At 56.5% G+C, this 21,537-nt stretch overlaps 2 protein-coding genes across 2 annotated transcripts in view; both read left to right on the forward strand.

Annotated features, from left to right (window-relative positions):
- The window catches only part of SHANK3 (SH3 and multiple ankyrin repeat domains 3), a 51,698-nt gene extending 41,631 nt beyond the window's left edge, over window positions 1–10,067 (forward strand). The window contains exon 23 of the mRNA XM_043563123.1: window positions 7,531–10,067. Within this exon, the coding sequence (XP_043419058.1) occupies window positions 7,531–8,122 (592 nt within the window). The 3' untranslated portion in view covers window positions 8,123–10,067. The remainder of the gene's footprint in view (window positions 1–7,530) is intronic.
- A 5,587-nt stretch (window positions 10,068–15,654) lies between these two features.
- Window positions 15,655–21,537, forward strand: ACR (acrosin). Its single transcript, XM_043563124.1, has 5 exons — window positions 15,655–15,758; window positions 16,615–16,821; window positions 17,024–17,307; window positions 20,199–20,344; window positions 20,894–21,537. The coding sequence occupies exons 1-5, from the start codon at window positions 15,682–15,684 to the stop codon at window positions 21,449–21,451; spliced, it is 1,272 nt and encodes a 423-aa protein (XP_043419059.1). The 5' UTR covers window positions 15,655–15,681; the 3' UTR covers window positions 21,452–21,537.

A 21,537-nucleotide genomic window follows, 5' to 3' on the forward strand; every position in this document is an offset into this window, starting at 1 on the left:
GCTCCGTCCTGGAGTTGCAACCCGCTCCCCTCCCCCCACTGTTCAGCTTCGCTGTGAGCCTGTGGGCCCCCAACCCCATCCTCCCTGTGGCCACATGGCTGGTGCCACCTTTCCTGTAGCTGCCTCCTGCCTTGCTTCCTTTTGAGGCTTAGAGTACACAGACTCCTTTTCCTTTTGGGACGCACCAGCAGCTCCCTGTGTTCTGCCCCAGAAAAATTTGTCTCTCTGCTCTGCCTCAGAGCCCCTTAAACACAGACTGCAGTGCATTCTCAAAGTGCATTAAGAAGCCATTCTTAGGGGGAAGTCACAGCATCCCTCCATACTCCATCTGCCCTCTCGCCTTCTCCGTACCTTCCCTGTTCCTCTGTCTGTCTGCTCGTCCCACCTCTTGCCCAGGGTGAGGACTTGAAGGGGCCACGTTGTGCCCTGGAAATGGGGGTGGAGGTTGCTGAGCAAGGGGCTGGGGTGCTGCTCTGGTAGAGCTGCCAGAGCCCCTGGGCTGGTCCCTTGGATATTTCCTTGAGGACCCCCTTCCCAAGGCTTTGCTCCTGAAGGGGTCCCCCTTGGGCCTGTGGGCTCCATGGATGTTGGTGGGAGAGCTGGTTCCTGCCCACTGGTGCTGATCTGAGGCAGCTCTGGTAACCCCCTGGCTGGCCCTTGCCTGCCCTTTTCAAGCTGCCTTTGCCTTCTGTACCCCTTTAGGCCCTCCTCCCTCTTCTGGCTTTGTCGGGGGGTGGGGTGGGGTGTGAGGTGCCACTGCCTGGCCTCCTTCTTGCTCCCTGAAGACCAGCCTATTGGGCCCTTTCCTGTCAGCCTTGGAGGGCACAGCTCACAAAGTGAGGGATTCGGTCTTATTCACAAGGGCTTGTCTGATTTACCTTCTTCCAGTTAAGGGTTCAAAAGATATGTGGGGGCTTGGGAAGCTCACGGTGCCTCCCCTAAGTGGTCCAGGAATATTGCCCTTCAGCTCCTGTCATCTCAGGGGCTCGCTTTGGGGCCCTCTCCCCTTTTGGCCTCTTCCAACTCCCAGCTGAATGTGAAAGCCCTCTTTCCAGCAGGGCAATGCCAAAGGTACCCTGAGAGTGGGCGTTATGGGCATGGCCAGGGGTATCCATTTGGGATGAGTAGCCCAGGTCCTGGGCCTCTGCAGGACCTAACCCCTGGGGACGGGGGGTTCCCTGACCCACCCTCGACCAGCCCCTATCTTCATCTCTGCTTCTCCTCCCTTGCCAGTCCCTCTGTTCTCTATGTCCTTTGGTCCCAGTGAAAATTAAAGCCATTTAAAGTGGGAAGCACAGTTCCTGATACAGTGCAGGCCCTCAATAAACGTTTGCTCAACAGACGAAAGAACTAAGCTAAATGCAAGCACTGTCTTTTGTGACCTGTAATCTAGGGAGGGGGCTTAGGATAAATATCACTGAAGGACAGACACATGATTCAGATGCACTGGTTGTTGGACCCCATGATCAGGCTCAGGCGAGCCTGGGTCTTGTCATTTGCTCTGCTGGCTCCCATGGGGTGGCTGGGCACCCTGAGCATTTCTCCTCTGTCAGGGTAAAGGTCTCTTGTCCCATGGCTCTGGGTTGTGCCAGGACCCTGTGTTTGTGTTCCGATTTGGACATGGGATGGGGCAGGGCAAGACCCACAGGTGCCAGCTTTGCACCCCACCTACCCCACAGGTGCACTGGAAAGGGAGCCTCTTTGACTTGGCACTTCTTGCAAAAGTCCAGCCTCTGATTGGCTTCACATGGGTCCCCTGCTTTCCCCTGGATGAATCAGCAGGGTCAGGGATGCTGTAAGGCCTCCATTGGCCAGGCCTGAGTCCTGTGCTCTCCTGGGAGCTGGGGCACGGGGCCAGCCCACCTAGCAAACAGGTGCTGAGAGTGAGGGAGGGTGGGTCTCCAGAGGAAAATCAGCTGCTGTTACGGGGGTCCAGATGCTGGAAAACCTAAAACAACACAAGTCCCTTGTGACATGTTCTCACCAATGTCGGCAGTTTGCTTCATTCCCTGGCATCAGCTTGGGGTCAGAGGGCCCTGGATATCAACTCTTGGCTAGTTGCACCTGAGCTCTGTAGTCTTGGACGAGCCACTGTGAACTTCAGTCCCTCCCCTGTGAGATGGTGACGGTGACACCCTGAAGCACCAAGCTCAGGGCTGCAGCACGGTGGGTTCTCATGAAGTGGGCACTCAGCCAGGTCCTTCGTGGGAAATAAAAGGGCCGGATATTGCACTAGAAAATGCCAGGTCATATTATTTCACTTCTACAGCCATTCTCCCAGATGGATAACAGCATACTCTCCATTTTCCAGACAATAAAACTAAGGTTCTAAAGAGGTCTATTGCAGCTGGTAAGTGGTGGTATCTGTCTGGCCCCAAGCCCCACTCTCTGTTCACTGTACTCTGGGGGCTGTGTCGTTAAGCCCCTTCTGGTGACGGATGCTGGGTTTCTGTGCGGTAGCCTCTCACACAGAAATGCGCACCTGTTCACTGGGTAGACTGACACCGTTATCTATCAGTCGCGTATATCACAAATAGCACGTGTATTCTGAAATCGCTTATCCTCGAGTCCTCGCAGCGCTACCTCATCAGCCCAGCTACACGGAGCCATCCCTCTGCCCTGCCTTCCTATTCCCACTTCCCTCTGCACCCCCTTCTCTCGTTCACACTTCCTTTGGCCCTCTCTGCTTCCCCTCACCCCTCAGATCTGGGTGAAACCACAGTCCCCAGTGGCGTGGACCCCACTGCCCACTCTTGGCTTCTGGCCAGAGGCAGGGGGCTGAGCGGAGGATTCAGTGAGCGTGTGGAGTCGGCCCCTCCGTGTGGCTGGCAGGAGCTGTGGTGCCCGCCAGGGCTGCTGGACAGCTCTCGTTTGTAGCTCACTGTGGCTGGAACCTAGCACTCCTCTCTCATTTAGTGCTGAACTGCTAGTGATATGGTCTCTAAGAGAAACGTTCAAAGTGCGGGAAGTTCTGGTGTCTGGGTGGGGCTGTTTCCTTCCCGGGACCATTCTTGGCAGAGGCCCCAGAGTAATTGCCTTGGCCACCTGGAGGGACCTCTGGCTTTTTGTGACATTGATCCTAGACTATTCATCTGCTCTGTGCTTCTAGCTTCGGGTCTAGCCCTCGTATAGACAGGACGTCCATCTTCTCAGAGCCCCACCATGGTCTTTGAGGCTCACATCTGTACCCAACTCCACTCGCCTTCGGATCGGAATCCCACATGTCGTCTGAAGTCCATAGTGTCTCTGAGCACCGCAGAAACACTCAGCTCTGCTGTGGCTTTCAGTTTTACATCTGTCTGACCCTCACCTCTGGTTTCATAGAAAAAAGTTCATGGTGAAATAGCTGTGGAAATACAAAGTGAAAGGGGTGTCTTTCCTGCATCTTCTTAGCCCCTTTGATGTGCTTTGCGCCATGGCCTCGAACCTGTTAGGTCTCAGCTTCTCTGGCAGATCGTTAGTAAGTGTCTTGCAGAAGACACACATTCCTTATGATGGGGTAGAAACCCTGCTCTGGTGACTTTCTGTGGACCCCGTTCTGCTAACATGTTTGGCTGGGATCTGGATGCCACCTTGTGTCACCGCAGGTATCTCACGGCCAGTGGGGCTTCTTCTGAAACCTGGGCTGACACTTGTGGTGTGATGGCCGACGCCAAGAGCACTGGGGCCAGGATGTGCTTTGTCCTTGCGGGCCACACGAAACCGGGTCACATGCTTCAGGAGCCCTGAACTATGCTGGGGGAGCAGGAAGTGCTCACAGATGAGGGGATGTAGAGGCATTTGGAGGGTGTTGAGGTTGGGCGGTGAGAAGGCGAAAGGCTGGAGACGCCCTGAGCGGAGAGTGCGCTTCGAAGCTTATGAGTCTGTATCTAGTTTTGCGCTGCTGTTGAGGGTTCTGTCCCTGAGTGGAGCTCCCAGACTGCAAAAGCCCACAAGGCCTAGACCTGCCCTGCATGAGTGCACTGGCAGAGGCCAGGACCAGAGCTCAGGCTTTTCCTTGTCTGTTGGTGCCAACAGGCCAACAGGCAGTCAAGCCTGGGAGGGACACGTCCCGTTATTTTTGTTTGCTGACATTTAGCTTTGTCAGTGAGGAAGTGAGGTGAGAGGTGCTGAGTGAAAATGTCTGGACCCTGAGGTGGCCGGGAGGGTGAGGATAAGGGCCTGGGTTAATGCTGGGAGCCCTCCATGAAAAGGAGGAGGAGCTGAGGGTGGCTCCCGGTCCCTGGTGTGGGGAGGACTGGGGGAAGGGAGAGCATGTTTGGAGGCCCCAGTAGAGGTCTGGAGCTCAGGAGAGCCTGGGCTCACATGTAGCATCCTTGGGCACGTCAGCCGTAGCCAAGGGTGGGAGTGGGCTGCCTGGCCCGGGAGAAAGTATGTGTGCCGAGAGGAGAACCCACAAAACCCATCTAGGAAGGAAGGGGTCCTGCCACAGCCTGGGTAACTGCAGGGGTGTGGGGCAAGGGGCGAGGCCAGACCCCAGTGGCTGAGGAATCACCAGGCAGCAAGACAGTAGCAGATTCAGACGTGGTGGAAGAGACGTCCGGGGCCACGGAGCCTTGCGGAGCCATCCGGAGGAGGATGCTGACGGCATTCAGGGGTGCCCGGTGAGGTACCGCTCGTTAGGGGGCGGGTGGCCCAGAAGCCCTTTGGGAGGCTGGCGGGTGCTGTGATGTGGCCACACCGTGGCTGGGGCCCGGCTGGGGCGGCGTCAGTTGAGAGTGGCGATGGACGGTGACGGCTGTGCCGAAGTGGCGTGGAGGCTTGGCTGTGGACGCTGCTGGGGTTCCCGCTCAGGGGACGACGTGGTGGTTCCCTGCTCCCCTGGAGGAAGGGAGGAGGGGCAAGCACTTGGGCCGTGGGTACCCTTGGCCACTCCCTGCTGTGTCCTGGGGCCTTGGGAGGCCACAGACTTCCTTATGCTCTTCTCGTAGGCCTCCTGCCGTGTCCACCATGCTTTGGGCATCCTTAGGACTGGCTCTCTCCCCACTTCCCCACCCAGTGGAATACGGCTCTTCATTCCCTCCCTCATGGCACCTCCTGGCATCAGCCGCATTTTCTCCGGCAGGTGCCCATCTCCTGGCACCCACCACCTCTCCTCAGGAGGGTCTGCCTGGGTGCTGCTAGAGCCTGCCTCACCCCTCTGACAGGAAGGGGCGCTTCGGCACTGGCCAGAAGGGCGTCCTGGAGCCCGGACCCTGCTCTGGGCTCAGGCCAGGCGTCTCCACTGCACTCCCCAGCACCCGTCCAGTTCTCTCTGCCTTCACAGCTTGGCTGTGGTCCTGCCAACTTGTCAGTATGCTTCTGTCACACCAGAGACCCTGGGCACACCCACATGGTTCCACTGAAACTTAACCCTCGGGGTAGGGCTAAGCAGGATTCCCTCCTGAGACACGAGGTCCTCAGGCCTGGGTCGCTGTGTGAGAGTCGTGGTGGAGCTCTACTGGGACCATCCCCTCCGCACCTTACCCTGCACTGCAGCCCCCACCCTAGCATTTCCCTAGCAGTCACCGCCACCTGGGCACCCCCCACCCCCTTGCAACATCCCCTTGGGTACCCTCCCTCTCTCCTTCACTGCCGACCCACTTTGCCCCAAAGCCCAGGTGGTGCCAGGGAGATCAGGTGTGGTGGGAGCAGGGAGGGCTTCTTCTGGCTGGTGCCTGTTCCCTGAGCCCACCCCAGGTGTCCTTAGAGCCCCTCGCCATGGGGGGTAGGGCGGAGGGAGGCCTGGTTTCAGGAGGCTCTGCTGTGGGTCTGAGCACTGGGGGGAGGCAGCGGGGAGAGCGGCTGAGGGGAGAAAGCCGGTGGAAAGTGATGGAAGCTGGAAACTGGAACTGAGGTCAAGCGGGAGGGACAGACAGAACTGGATCTTTAGGGAGAGGCTGGTCTTGCCCAGGTGGGAGATGAAAAGACAAAGCCTGCACGGAGGGGCGGAAGGACGCCAGGGTGCCCTGTGCGGTGCGAGACTGGCACCAGTCAGGATGGCGCAGAGGTGGATGGGGGCACGCAGAGGAGGCTCCTCAGCCCGGCAGGGGCAGGGGCAGGGGCAGGGGCAGGGGCAGGGAGGGGGTATGGCAGCTGCAGAGGCCAGTCAGGCCGCAGCGAGTGTAAGGGGACATGAAGTGTCACCCAAGTGCCAGGTGTCTGCCGAGCACTTGCCACACAGTGTCCCAAGGAAAGCCTGTGGAGGTCACACAGGCAGACCCGGAACCCACCCAGATCTGCCCACGTGTGGCCTGCAGGTCCCTTTCCCCAGCAGTCCCAGATTTGCTCTCTCCCATTGTACCTGACTGAGTCCCTCCCCCAGTGGGTGTCTGGCCAGGGAGACCTGTACCTGGCTGCCGTACTGTAGCTGTGACTGTGGGCCATGTGCCTGCTGTGTGGGCCTGGGCTGCTAACACTCTTTCTCATTGCTCTCTCCTGCCCATCTGCATGTGGCTGCTCTGTCTAGCTGCGCGGTGGTCCCGAGCGCCGGCTGTGTAAGTGAGCATGCCCATCCCATGCCTCTCACTGTCCATAGCTGCACCTGGTCACCCTGGTCTCTGCTCTGCTTGGCTTCGTGAGGCTTCTGTGCCACCGACAGCCCCCTGAGGCTTCCCCTGGGCGCAACTGGGGATAGGGACCGAAAGGAGGGGGTGGGAGAGGGGAGTGGGTTTTCTCTGGAGGTGCCCCCAGGTAGGCCTCCCACCATGGCCATGCTGGAGAGGGGCTGCAGGTCTGGGGGTCCTGTCAGGTGATGTTGGGAAGAGAGGCATCATTTTTGTGTGTGTGTGTGTGTGTGTGTGTGTGTGTGCGTGCGCACATGTGTGCTGCTGTGTCCCTGTCACGAGCAGGCTGCTGCCATTCCTGCCGCTGCTGCTGCATGTCTGTGACGCGTGTGGGTGCCGTCCTGTGCAGGGAGGCCGACTGTCATGGGTGTGTCGCTGCCTGACACCTGCACATGCTGCTGCTCTGTGTGGGCATGAGCGCTGCCTGGTGTCTGTCTCTGACTCATGGACTTGGTCAGTCTGTGCAGCCACCAGCCTTCATCACGACTCAGCCGTCCCTGAAGCCTGCCCAGGTTTCTCTGGGTCTCCTCAGGAGAGCAGAGCTGTGTGTGGGAGTGGGGAGAGGTACTGCCAGTCTTACTGTCCAGGACACGGGCGGATGGGGCAGTGCCCAGAGCCTGTGTCGGAGGCCGTCAGGGATGGGGCAGTCGGCCCTTTGCCACGAGAGGCTGTTTCCCCTGGTGGGCTGCTCTTGGATCCCCATGGAGTGAAGGGGCCCTCTGTTTTTACTCTTTATGTTCCATTCAGTTTAGGCCCCTTCTCTCCCGGCAGGGCCCTGGCTCTGACCCTGGGGGCCAGACAGAGGGGCCCTATCATGACCACAGGACCCCACCCTTCTTTCTTCCTGTGGCCCTAAGGCTACCCCCACCCCAGCCCCAGTGCCCACCCGACCTGCGTCCTCCTGGCCACTGGCCCCTCTCCCCTCTGCCTGTCCCCACATCTCCTGGCGCCCCTCACCTGGCCTTGACCCCCTCTCCCTCCGCAGGCTCTTCAGCAGCCTCGGTGAGCTGAGCTCCATCTCAGCGCAGCGCAGCCCTGGGGGCCCGGGCGGCGGGGCCTCCTACCCGGTGCGGCCCGGCGGCCGCTACCCCGTGGCGCGGCGCGCCCCGAGCCCAGTGAAGCCCGCGTCGCTGGAGCGGGTGGAGGGGCTGGGGGCGGGCGCGGGGGGCGCGGGGCGGCCCTTCGGCCTCACGCCTCCCACCATCCTCAAGTCGTCCAGCCTCTCCATCCCGCACGAGCCGAAGGAGGTGCGCTTTGTGGTGCGCAGCGTGAGCGCACGCAGCCGCTCGCCCTCGCCGTCGCCGCTGCCCTCGCCAGCGCCTGGCCCCGGCCCCGGGGCCCCCGGCCCGCGCCGGCCCTTCCAACAAAAGCCGCTGCAGCTGTGGAGCAAGTTCGACGTGGGCGACTGGCTGGAGAGCATCCACTTGGGCGAGCACCGCGACCGCTTCGAGGACCACGAAATCGAGGGCGCGCACCTGCCGGCGCTCACCAAGGACGACTTCGTGGAGCTGGGCGTCACGCGCGTGGGCCACCGCATGAACATTGAGCGCGCGCTCAGGCAGCTGGACGGCAGCTGACGCCCCCTCCCCACGTCCCAGCCGCGCCCTGCCGGCAGGGCCCCCCACCCCCACCCCCGGGCCGCGGGCTCGGCCTGCCCCCCACAAAGGCGCCCGGGCCAGGAATGTTGCATGAATCGTCCTGTTTGCTGTTGCTCGGAGACTTGCCCTGTACATTGCTTAGTGCCCTCCCCGGCCGGCGAGTCCCACCCAGCACACGGTCAGGAAGGGCGAGGGCCAGGGAGGCTGGAGCGGGAGAGGGTTGGGGGTGGGGTGCTCCGGCCTGACCATCTCCCGCACAGCTCCTGGTGGCTACTCTCCCAGAGGGGGGGACCTAGTCCAGCATGCGAGGTCAGGACACACCTTGGTGACTCGGGGGGAGGGGGGAGACTTGGGGTTCTCGGTTGGGGGCCTAGGAGCCCCCCCCTGTTTTGCATATTTTAATCCACTCTATATTTGGAACGAGAAAAGGAACAAATATCTCTGTCCTTAATAGCTTCCCTTCCCTTCCCCTACAGCCCCCCCCACCCCCCCCCCCCCACTGGTTCCGCTGCTGCTGCCCAGTCTTCCATCTCTGGCCCCTCACTGCCACTGCCACCCCACATGGGGCGGGGGACGCTCCAGCTGGTCTGGGGTTGGCCAGGGTCCTAGTAGCCCGCCCTGGGGCCCCAGCTCGGTCCTCTCCCCTCGCTGAGCTATAGTGTGCCCCACCGACCCTTCAGGTGCTGCGTGGAGGAGGGGCGGCAGGCAGCGAGTCCTGCTGGGCACTAGCCAGGTCAGGTGGCCTGGGAGACCATTGCCCTGGGGAGGGGCAGGGCCCTGGCATCCGCCCCAGCCAAGTCCCTCACAGGGTCCCTTCCCAGGAGGGGTCTAGCCTCCTCCCCACACTGTTGGGCAACCACAGCAGAGAAGCCTCCCTGCCTCAGACCCCAAAGTCTCCTGTTCCTGCCCTGTGTGTGTGTGTGTGTGTGCGCGCACGCACGTGCGAGTGTGTGAAACTCTGGGTGCGGCTGAGTGCGTCGGAGCCCTGTGTGTGCCTGACTGGAGTGTGGTCCCAACGGGCCACTCTGGACTAGTGTGGGGGCTTCAGCAGTGTGCACAGGGTGCATGTATGGGTGTGTCCCTGTGAAAGCACCCCATTTCCACTTCCAAAGAAAGTCAGAGGCACCCTAGGACCTGCTGTTTGCCCAGCCCGTCCTTCCAGAGCCTCGTCTAGCCTGAGCGGGCCTCCTTGGTGAGGCTCTGCTGCTTGGACAGGCTCCCAAGAGCCCTTGGAGGCAGTGCCCCGCCCCCCACTGGGCTTCTGGGGGGGGGGACCATAGAGGACCCCTAGAGTCAGGCCACCGCAAGCCCTGGGGAGAGGCAAAGACCCCAGAGGGCACCCCAGCCCCCCTTACTGTGACTCCTCACACTCAGCAATGACCTGTGGGGTGGGGGGCCCTGGGACGTTTTTAAACCTAGGGTTTGGAGTCTGGACTAAGCTCCATCCACGTCACTCACAAGTTTCTGTTTATATTTCTAGCTTTTTTTAAAAAAAAAAAAAAAACAGAAAACTGAAGTTTTCACAGCCCAGGGGCCTGGCACGCCGGTCTGTGCCCGCCTGCCCCGCCCTGGCCCACCGGCCCCATTCCCTGGGCAGAGTCACACCCAGTAACCCTCTCACCGACAGACCAGGTCACACACAGCAGCAGTCACTGTAACAGACTGCCACATACACCCTCAGTCTCACACTCACCTGTGGGTTTTTGGTTCCGTTCAATTTGGGTTTTTAACTTTACAGGGTCAGTCCCGCTTCACCCCTCCTTTTGTATGGAGTTCCATCTGGGGGATTTCACCCCTGCTCCAGTCCTGAGGCCTCCTGACCCTGACGTTGTGATACACCCCACAGAGATCTATGTTTCTTATATTATTATTATTGATAATAATTATTATAATATTATTATGTAATAAATTTATAAGAAATGAAGCCGTCTCTCAGTTGCCTGTTTGAGGAGGTATTGGGAGCACAAACTGCTGTCCCCTGAATGGGATGAACCTCAGCCTTGACACGAGCATTCGGCCACATGCACTGGTGACTCTCAGCCCTGTCTCAGTCTCCTTGTTGACCCCATGTCCCCATGCCAGGCTTCTCTTCGCATCTCTTCCGGACTCCTGCTGGGCCTCAGCTCATGCTTCCTGTCTGGAAGCTTTTCTCTCTGCCCACCAGCTCACTGAGTGTAGCCCTCCTGAGGTAGGAGTCCAGTTGTCCTCTGTCCCCCTGCCCCACCTCCCCCACTGTGTCCATTTGTTTCTGAATTCTTTGAACCTTCTCATGTCTGTGCCTGCTGTCCTGCCCTCATGGCTACTGCCCTTGTCCGGGCTTTACTACCCCTCCCCCCCCACCTGAGCTGACAGTCATGTGAGCAGCTGGCTGCTACCAGCCAATGATGTGGCAAGGCTAGTGTGGCACCGGGTGGGGCGTGGCCCACCCACAGGAAGGGCAGAGGCACCTTAAGGGTGGAAGAGAGGGTGAACAGTGTGGGTGGATGGATATCTTCCCACAGAGTGGGCACAGGAGGCCCAGCGGGAGTTGGGAGAGGGCTCCTCAGGCATCAGTCACCTGACAGGGTCTTGGCAGGGGCAGTGCCTGCAGATCCTGGCCCCACTGGGTCAAGGTGGAGTGCAGATCTGACAGAGTAATAAACGTGGACCTTGACTTGGGTTATTGATGGTCAGGGGTGGGACCAGTGGGAGATACCACCAGAAAGTGTGAAGATCCCAGAGGGAGTGAAGTGGCTGGAAGACGGACAGACTCCGGTGTCTTCACCCAGAGGAGGTGAGGGCAGGCAGAGGTGCTTTGAGGGATCAAGTGCAGGTCTGGCTGGCCTGGGAGGGAGGGTGAGGCCCTGTGAGGCTTGGACCTTGAGAGGCTTGCAGGCTATCTAGAAAGCCCCACAATTTCAAATTTTCAACTTTTTCAAAATTTTAGTTTTCATTTTCAAGTCAGAGACTGTGGTCAGCATACAGAAGAGGCCATGAAGGAAGTCAAGGAGTAAGGAACTGGGAGGGTCTAAATGTGGGGGCAGAGGTGGGACCCTGCCTGACTTGCCGTCTGCCTGAGCCAGGGTGTTGGGGGGCTGGTATCCTTTGCACGAGGAGCCCTGGGTCTCTCTGGGTCTGGGTCAGAGCTTGGGGTAAGTACAGCTTTTCAACAGAAGAGAGGAGGAGGAAGAGGAAGGCAACAAGCCTTCCATAGAAAGGGCATCACCCACTCTGGCTCCTAAGGGGTTTGGGGGAGAAAATGAATCCCCCCCACCCTCATACCTCAGAAGACAAGTCAGAACCTTCAGTGCCTGTGAGAGCAGACGTGGCGGAGGAAATCCTCTCTGCAAGTTGAGGACTAGGGGAGCTGCAGCCCCAAATGCTTTGGGGCAAAGACATTTTCACTCAGGGCTAGGGTCTCCTCATGACCTCAACATATCCTTTTGGGGGCCCTAAGCAACTCACCAATACTCTTTCTGGAGCCTGGAGCAGAGGCTGTAGCCCCAACTCTCCCTCACCCCAGCCACCACTGCCTGAGGTCCTGTGAACAACTTGGGCTGGATGGACGGACGTGTCTGCTCTGCAGAGGGTCTCGCTGGAGAACGGGTGGGGTGGGAACCTCAAGGGTTAGAGATAAGGGTGAGGAAAGATGAGGTAGGAGTTGGACTGGTCAGGGGAGCAGGGGTAGGAGTTCAGAAGTGAGGGGCAGGAATCAGGCTGCGGTAAGCAAGGGGGCATATGGGGGTGGGAAGGGAAGGAGGGAGGTGAGGTGGGGGGGGATGGGGAAGCCCTCATTCTGCTCCCTGTGCTGGGAGCTTCATCTTGGTTCGAGTCAAGCCTCTAGTAGCCATTGGGACCCCCTTTTTTTAAATAAAAATTTTTAATGTTTATTTATTTTGAGAGAGAGAGTGAGAGCGAGCAGAGGAGGGGCAGAGAGAGAGGGAGACACAGAATCTGAAGCAGGCTCCAGGCTCCGAGCTGTCAGCACAGAACCTGATGTGGGGCTCGAACTCACGACCCATGAGATCATGACCTGAGCCAAAGTCAGATGCTCAACCGACTGAGCCACCCAGGCACCCCTGGGATCCCTTCCTCTGGCCCCAGACTCCTACCGTCTGGTACCTTCCTGCCTCTCTCCCTTGTGCTTTGGAACAGCGTGGAGAAGTCACTCTTATTTGAGATGTTTGCTTCTTCCATTAGGGTTAATGACAGAATTAGACCTGGTAGGCCATGTTCCTATCCCTCATTACTGTGGCCATGGGGGCAGGTATGGACTGGCAGCCCCTTCTAAAATCAGGAGTGAGTGTTACTCTGTGGAGTCAGATAGTAGTTGCCCTCTAGAATCTAGACATTGGGCCTTCAACTTTGTTACTGCATAACCCTAAGTGTTTTGAAAAACTAGGTGCTACTTTTCATCTTGAATCTTATAACTAACATTTTTGTCATATGGTTAAATACTTGCAAAGGTTGTGATTTCTAGAAAATTGTACATATTAGCATTAAAATTAATGTTGACATCATTCTGTTAAATGATTCTCATGGACCTAAATACCATATCAATTTTATACCCATCAAAATCCTATAAAAACACCTGAATAGGTGTTTTCTTAAATAGTCAAAACTTCAATGATCACTTGAATTCTTGCTGCAATGTGGTATAATTCCAAAGCCTTTTTGGTTACTTTATCAGGCACAATCTGACACTTGGCTAAAATAAGCGAGGACTCCTAACACTCAGTAGGTGAATTGTAACTTAGGTTTGTGAAATAGGACTTCCTGAACTTCAGGTAGAGGAGGAGAGATCACTTGATATGAAGGCTTAAAAAAAAAAAAAAAAGAAACTTAAACACAGGAGCAGAGTCCTCCTGAAATCAGGTAGAAGAAATATGTTCTATGACACTCAGGTCTGAGAAGAAATCCTAACAGTGGGGTAAAGTGCACAAGGGCCCTGAAACTCTCCTAGGAGAGATGACTCCCTACACTCAGGTAGAAAAGAGAGCGCCCCACTGACATGCAGGGGGCAGTGATAAAAATCTTGTGATACAGAGTTGATGTTATTGAGACCCAATTACATTCCTCTAGGGGAAAGAAAACCTGTTGCTTGTCAGGAAGGTAAATAATGCATATCAAAACTCAAGTGGAATCATTCTGCCACTAACTGGGGGGATATGGCCTTGTCACTCCCTACTAAACAAAGATAAGATGTCCTGGGCCAGTGTTAGAAGACGGAGGAGGAACAGGAAAGTATTCCCCAGAGAAGGCACTTTGAGACTGGAAAACCAAGCAGGCCACTACATACTGTTTACTCTGAGTTTGTTTTTGTTAAGATTTAATTTTGAGTAAGCTCTACACCCAGCATGGGGCTTGAGCTCACAACCCTGAGATCAAGAGTCACACGCTCTACTGACTGAGTCATCCAGGCACCCCTGTTTACAGAGTTTTATTCAGGTGGATCGGGCAGAGAATGACTGCATAGTTGAAAGATTTCATACGATGAGGCACATGCAGAAGGGCAGTAGTGAGATTGCACCTAATGGACAGCCGACCTTTAATTAGCTCTTGTGTCACCACCTGTGCCTCAGCAAGGGGAAAGACTATGTTATCTCCAACAGATTCTTGGGGGAGGGGGTGAAAACAAGCCTTGCCCCATCCTGGCCTTGGCAGGCATTCCTAAGGTGTGTATATCAATCTCCAAGGTGCCCGGAACACATAGCCCCAAGGGAGGTCACTGAGCAAACAGGAGCAAGATGGAGGGCCAGAGATGGAGTCAGTATTGTCAGCAACCCTAACCCAGTAATAGGAGAGGGAAGATCTTCTGGCCTGCAAGAAGAGTAGACTTGGGGACACTCGTGTATAGAAAATGAGAGCTTCTTGACAATTGGGTAGTGAGATGAGATGTCCGGACAATTGTCTAGTGGAAACGAGACATCTGACAATTAGGGAGAAGAGATGGAAACACTGGACATGCAGGTAGGGAAGGCAAGGCCTTGTTACACTCGAATAGGGAAGAGGAGACCCCTTGGTTGCTAAGAGAAAAGAGCTGGAACCTCCAGACATAGCAGAAGAGGTGAGTGACAAGATCTCCTGACTCTCAGGTGGAGGAGAGCTCCAGATGCCCTGGAAGGAGACAGAAAACCTTCAGGTAGTCAGAGAGTTGAGACAAGAATATCAGATATTTACAGAGCAAAGGAGACCTTGTGATATTCAGGTAGAGAAGATGAAAGCTCATGACTTTTAGGGAGGGAGGGAGACTTCCTGGCAGCCAGGTGGAGGACATGAGAGTTCCTGGCACTTGAGCATGGCAGGCGAAACCTCAGGGCACTCACAGAGGTGAGATGTACTTCCTGAGCCTCAGATAGGGGATATAGGACCTCTTGGTTCTCAGGTAGAGAAGATGCAACAAAGTGACACTCAGGCGGTCCAGACGAGGCCTTTGGCCTTGAGATGGAAGAAGAGAGACATCCTCACATTCAGGAAGAAGAGATGATAGCTCCTGATACTCTGGTAGGATGTTCAAGACCTGCTGGACATTCAGTTGAGGGGGATGTGACCTCCTGAAAGTTACGTGAGATGAGAAGGTATGACATTCATATTTAGAGGAATAAAGATCATCTGGAAATCTGAAAACCCTTAACACTCAGGACACGAGGTGTCCCGACACTCGGGTAGGAGAGGTGCACCCTCCGGACATTCAGATTGACTAGTGGAGAACTTACACTCAGGTCGAGGATGGGAGACTGCCCTTCATGCAGGTAGAGATGTGATCTCTCACACTCTTACAGAAGAGGTGAAATGTGTTAACACGCAGGTATGTGAGGTGAGCCTTTGTCAACCTCTGGTAGGTGAGACACAGTCTCCTGACAATCAGAAGAAATGAAACTTCCTGATATTCAGTTAAGTGTAATGAGAGTTCTTTACACCTAAGTATAGGAGACACACCTTGTTGCACGTAGGTCCCAGAGGGGAGGCCTGGAGACACTCAGGTAGGAAACACCAGAGCTTGTGATACTCAGGAATGAAGAGAAAGGTGGGCTTTGAAGTACTGAATTAAGGAAACTCAGAATCGCTCTCTCAAAAGTGTGCTGATAGCATGTACTTGGAAGAGGAAAGACAGTTTTCCCCACACAGTATTAAGGATCGATTAATCTGACCTGATTAACCTGACCCCTTGTAACCACTGACATGCGCCATCTTGACACAGAGGGACAGAGCTGCCCTTCAATCCGTGTTTGGAACAGGAAACGTGCTTACAGCCTGCATGAGGGGCAGACCCTGAGGTTGCACAAAGCTAGAACCTCAGATGATATGGGACCTCAGAAGGGTAACTCGGAATGAAGATCCTGGCCTTGGGACAGAGGGAGGGGGCTGCACCCAGGAGTCAGGGGGAGCCTGAACAGGAAGTTGGGAACTCCTCTGAGCCTGAACCAGTTAAGCGAAAGGGCTCCTGCCTGGCCTGATGCCTGGGGGGGGTGGGGGTGGGAGGTCGCACTGCTGATTGGTCAGGAGGCCACAGGGCTTTGTGAAGTCGCTAGGGTTCCAGGCCAGGCTGGGGCAGGAGTATGGTGGAGATGCTGCCAACTGCCATCCTGCTGGTCTTGGCTGTGTCTGTGGTTGCCAAAGATAACGCCACGTGTGAGTAAGTGTCAGGGACACCTTTGGGGTGTGTGTGGAGAGAGTGTCTTCTGAATAGTAAGCCCCACCCAGACTCTCTGTCCAGGGCGAGGGAGGAGGCCAAGTGCAGGCCTTAGTCGTTCCTGGGTCTCACAGGTGTGACCTACAACCCCCACTCAGACCGTCCTTGTTCCCAGCTTCATCAGCCCATGGGCCCCAGGGCTGACCCCTGGGTTCCTGTGGCTCCCACAGCACAGACACTGGGACCTCTTCCTCACCTGGAGACTGGCCTCACTGCCTCTGGAACATCAAGTCTTACTTTTTAGGAGGCCTTTTATTCCCACAGATACTGAGGTGTCCCCACCTGTGTATGACTCCTAAGGCCCCAGGATACCATCACGCCATGCCTCTGGGATCCCCCTCCAACTTAGACTCCCACAGCCTCCAAGATACCCCCAAACTATTGTGGCTTCTCCCCAGCTCCCAGAATTCCTGTCCCTGGACCCCCGCGGCTCCCCATACCTGGGGCCACTGGACCTGCCTTGGCTACTCTGCCTCCTCTGCCACCACCCACCCCTGCCTTGCAGCCTCGACACCTCTAGCCTCCCCGTCTGCCTAGGGCTCTCCTACGTTTCTAGGGCCCTTACTGTCTGTCCTGCTTCCCGTGGCCCTTTCTTTCCCCCAAACCATTTCCTAGACGCTGTAGCTCCTGGCCTCGCCACCACCCTGACAGCGCTTCTCCTCAGCATCGTCCCCCCTGGACTCTACCTACTCTGGGCCACCCCACTTGCAGCAGACCCCTAGCCTTACCTCCCCCGTTGTGCAGGTAGGACAGGCTGGAACTGTTCTCGGTTTGAACCGTGCCCCTGGTCTCTCCTCAGTGGCCCCTGTGGGTTACGGTTCAGGCAGAACCCACAGGGGAGTGTCCGTATCGTCGGAGGGCAGGATGCGGCACTCGGGGCCTGGCCCTGGATGGTCAGCCTCCAGGTCTTCACTTCCCACAACAACCGAAGGTATCACGCGTGCGGAGGCACCCTGCTGAACTCCCACTGGTTGCTGACGGCTGCTCACTGCTTCGGGTCCAAAAAGTACGTGTGGGAACGCGTGGAGGGAGGTCTTCAGGAAGGCTGTTCTGGGGCAGGGACTTTCCCCAGAGCTCTCTGTGCAGTCTCCCGGGCCTAGTGGCGACCAGACCTTTGACAGGGGAGGGCTCTGAGGGTCACCATCACCAGAGGTTTCTGTCGAGCCAGTCCCTACTGAGGATAACCTGGCTTGCCTCTGTGCCCACAGAAAAGTATATGACTGGAGACTGATTTTTGGAGCAAGGGAAATTGTGTATGGGAGCGATAAACCAGTGAAGCCGCCTCAACAGGAGAGATATGTCGAGAAAATCATCATTCATGAGAAATACGTCCCCAGTTTAGAGTACAATGACATTGCTCTCTTGAAGATCACCCCTCCAGTTCCATGTGGGCAGTTCATCGGACCCGGCTGCCTGCCCCAATTTAGGGCAGGCCCACCCAGAGTCTCCCAGGCCTGCTGGGTGGCTGGCTGGGGATTCTTAAGAGAGAATGGTGAGTATGGAGGGGGCTCTCAAGGGGGGACACTGCTGGTCGTTCTCTTGGTGGTCTCTGAGGGGAAGGGGTAATATGTGCTGCCTGGTGGAGTGACACCCAGACCCCACCAGAGTCCTGTAAGTAGGTTCCGTTTTATAGCTGGAGAAACTGTTCAAAGCCTCACAACTTATGACTAGTGTGGTCGCCGAAGGGAAGGCTGAACGCAGGCACAGGAGAACCTCGGTGCTCTTAGCACGGGGTCTAGCCTGTGTCTGCGTCTGGGCCTGGAGCCTAGCTGCTGCATTCTGGAAGTGGGTGCTCCTGAAACTTGGAGAAGAGCTCTGGATATGGTTTTGGGGCTGTGGGGCAGTGCCTCTCCTCTCTGGCCCTCCATTTCCCCATCTGTGAATGGAAGGGGCCGGTCACGTGGTCTCTGAGCTCTGAGCCCCCTGAGCCCAGCCCTCCTGGTCCTGACCAGTGCACCTCTCCTCCCCACCCTTGGTGGTCACAACGCCAGAACCCACCCTGCCCTTTGGAGTTACTTCGTTTTCACTGTGGGAGAGGTTTTTTGCAGGTCAGCAGTGGGCAGCAAGGGTTTGACCAGCAGGTTAGGGCTTTCGGGTTTCCAAAGGTGGTCTCATGGAAATCTTTACCCAGTCACACTGGGGATGTGAAACAAGACTGAAATCTCTTGTGTCCCTTGATAATGGAAAACCGAGGGTTCCCAGTTCAAGGCACTGCAGTCGTTTGGAGTCAAAACTCAGGCTTTCCTGGTGACAGAACCTTGGTAGTTTCAGGGTGCTTCCTGGAACTCTTCTTTCTCAAGGCTGGTTCCGCTCTCTGGCAGGTTTGCTGTCCGTTCTGTCCCTCAGGGAAGGGCTTCTCTTCCCAGGCCCCCTTGCTTTCACTGGCCTCTGCTGGCCCGTGGCCTTCTCTCCCTGGCCCGGGGTGTCACCCTCTGTCTGGCTGTTGATGTCCATGGCTCTGCCGTGGCCTCCAGAGCATTCTTTTTTTCCCACTCACCGGCCTACCCTGCTCTGCCCACCCACTTGGACATGGGCACAGCATTCCGGGGTTCTTGCCGTCCCTGGGGGGACTGATCTCAGGGTTCCCATCTGCACCCCCACCCCCACCCTCACCTTTGCTGTCCTTTCGCTCAAAAGGATTCTAGGCTCCCAGCTACACTCTGGACATCATGCAAAGTCTCTTTTGTTCTAGAATTCCCCTCAACGTAATGGGTTTTCTATTATTTTTTGGTGAACACTCCCCCACCGCCAAGGCCAAGTCTTAAAGAAATCTCCAGCCTCCAAAGTTCTGTGACATTCCTTCAGACCTTTCTTTTTCTATGTCCTCCTTGAACCCATACGCTCTGGGGCTGAAAGAGCACTTTGGGGGTGGTCTTCCTTTTCTACTGAATTTTGAATGCTTGCAGACCTTTTTAGCATTTTTCCTGTAAAGCCAAGGTGTCGGGATTGAGAACCCCCTTTCTGTTTCAGGACACCTGGCTCTTGACAATGAAACTTGTGTCTGTCCAGACTCTGTAGGCTGTGCCATAGATTTAAAAGGTCACCTTAGGGGTGCCTGGGTGGCTCAGTCAGTTAAGCGTCCGACTTCGGCTCAGGTCATGATCTCACGGTTTGTGAGTTCGAGCCCCACGTCGGGCTCTGTGCTGACAGCTCGGAGCCTGGAGCCTGCTTCAGATTCTGTGCCTCCTTCTCTCTCTGCCTCTCCCCCACTTGTGCTCTGTCTCTCTCTCTCTCTCAAAATTAAGTAAAAAATGTAAAAAAAAAAAAAGCTCACCTTAAATGAGCAGGCTTCTTGTGGCAATTTCAGTGTCACCCCTGTCTCAGGGACGGGGCACATACAACACTCTCCTGCTTGGATGGTATGCAAAGCTGAGCTAAAGGGACCCAAAACATGTTCAAAGCCACACAGACGCACATTCAGCTGTTTTCCGGGTGCCTACTGTGTGCCTTGCTCCCCCCTCCCTCCCCCTTGCTGCACGTGGCTCTGGCTTCACGTTGGCCATGTTCCAGGTCTGACTGCCACCTCGCCACCTGTATGCAGGCAATTTCAGACTCCCCTGCCAGGCGGTGGCTGGGCTGTGGGTGATGCTGTAGGGGGGCCCTTCTGTTTGCGGGGGCCACTGGTGAAGGGGGAATGGCTGCACCTATTCTTGAGCTCTAAGCCGGATGCGAGGTTGGCTGATTGAGGCATCGCCTGGGCTGGACCTTCCTTAGCCCGAAGGTCATGATGGAGCATCTGGGGCTGTAAAGGAAGTTCTGACTTGGCCTCAGGTCATTCCAACCACCTGCGCCCCTGACAAGTCTGTCTGTGTGTGGACACGACCCCACAGCTCTTCCCTTTATAGAATCTCCTCAAAGCAGAAGGGAGGCACGCGGGAGGGACTCCTCCCGTCCACAGCTGAGCAGAGGCATCCCGGGTGAAAAGCAGGGAGGGTGACCCAGAGCTGTGCTATGGGGGATGAGACGTGTGTCTTGGGCTTAAGTGTAGAGGAAAACCTTGGTCTGAATCCCGGCCTCACCACTTCCCTGCCAGGACGAAGTGGAGGAAAGGCGAGTCACAGCCCTCCACGCAGGGGGTTGCTGTGGGCCGTAAATGAGGTGACACACTCTGGCTGTTAATCTGCCCTCAGCACACACAGCCCTGGAGCCGCATCTGCACCTACCGACTGCACACGCCCACCTCCACCCCACACCCTGCCTGCTCTTCTCCTCAGGGTTATGTGAGGAGAGGCCAGGGGCATTCGCTCCCACGGGTTTAATGGTTTTATTTCATGGGTTTAATCAGAGCATTTGGGGGCGATGGGGTTCTGTGGGGGGACGGGGCAGGGCTTTCCCAGCACACGTCTGTGCTCGCTGACCACTGAGCCAGGCGCCTGGCTGCAGCCTACAGGACGTCACCTACACTGCAGGAGGCACTCGTGAACCTCATCGATCTCGACTTATGTAACTCCACCCAGTGGTACAACGGGCGCATCCGGTCCACCAACGTGTGCGCGGGGTACCCTGAAGGCAAGATTGACACCTGCCAGGTAACTCCCCTCAGGTGCCCACTTCCAGCCGACTCCTCTTGCTTGAGGCCCTCTTGTTTGAGCTACACTACCGCTAGGGCCCTGCTCCAGTGACCCCTTCCCTGGACCCATCTTCCAGCAGTGAGGGTGGGGGGAGACACTAACCTGCTGCCCCTACAGAGGACCAGTCACCACACCGAGAGCTTATTCTGCCATGGCACAGGGGTCAAACCACCCAACCGCCACCCCTGAAGAGAATGCTTGCCTCTCTTTGCCAGAAATCAAAACCTCCCAATCCACGTGTACACAGGCCCATGTATGCGTGAAGCCACATGCATGGACGCATGGGTCGCTTACTCCCTCCTCACTGGAAGGAAACCCACGACAATCCCTACCCTTCTCACATTCCAACCGAAGATGTTGGTACCAACTCAAAGTTTGCCACAACCACTGTGTTCATGGCAGCAGGAAGTCATGTGACCCAGAGACTGTCCTTCCAGAGCCTATGGCCCTTCTGGGCAGGGGAAAAGTGGCTCAGGCAGAGAGTGACTCCTGTGTCCTTCTGGGCAGGGGGACAGCGGCGGTCCTCTCATGTGCAGAGACAACGTGGCAAATACCTATGTGGTCGTGGGAGTTACAAGCTGGGGGGTAGGCTGTGCCCGAGCTAAGCGCCCTGGAGTCTACACGGCCACCTGGCCCTATCTGAACTGGATTGCCTCCAAGATCGGTTCTAATGTCTTGCACATGGCTCAAGTGCCCACCCCTCCCCCTCCCACTACTCCAGCACCCCCAGTCAGACTCCCCTCTGCCCACCCTTCTGCTCGCCCTCCTTGGTACTTCCAACGCCCTGTTCAACCACTTCCCGCGCATCCCCCTGCATCTCAACCTCGACCCCGACCCCGACCCAAACCCCCAGCCCCGTCCCTGCCTCCACCTCCACCTCCGCCTCCATCCCCATCCCCACCCCCTCCCGCACCCCCACCTATCACTAAACCTCCCCAAGTGCTTTCTTTTGCCAAGCGGCTACAGCAACTCATAGAGATCTTGAAGGGGAAGACCTTTTCTAGCGCAAAGGGGTATTATGAAATGGAGACCACAGACCTCCCCGAACTGACGGCTGCTTCCTGATCCAACCCCATTCCCAACAGACCCAGAGAAAAAAAAAAAAAAAGATGAAATAAATAACTATAACTATAACTATAAATACATATCCA

This window comes from Prionailurus bengalensis, chromosome B4 (assembly GCF_016509475.1).
Source record: "Prionailurus bengalensis isolate Pbe53 chromosome B4, Fcat_Pben_1.1_paternal_pri, whole genome shotgun sequence".
NCBI classification, from domain to species: domain Eukaryota; kingdom Metazoa; phylum Chordata; class Mammalia; order Carnivora; family Felidae; genus Prionailurus; species Prionailurus bengalensis.

What these genes read in the sequence shown, in the direction of transcription:
- ACR (XM_043563124.1), top strand. Translation starts at nt 15,682, where the DNA reads ATGGTGGAGATGCTGCCAACTGCCATCCTGCTGGTCTTGGCTGTGTCT. An exon ending in CACTGCTTCGGGTCCAAAAA is followed by an intron (nt 16,822 to 17,023) that starts GTACGTGTGGGA and finishes CTGTGCCCACAG; the next exon opens with AAAAGTATATGACTGGAGAC. An exon ending in GCAAGATTGACACCTGCCAG is followed by an intron (nt 20,345 to 20,893) that starts GTAACTCCCCTC and finishes CCTTCTGGGCAG; the next exon opens with GGGGACAGCGGCGGTCCTCT.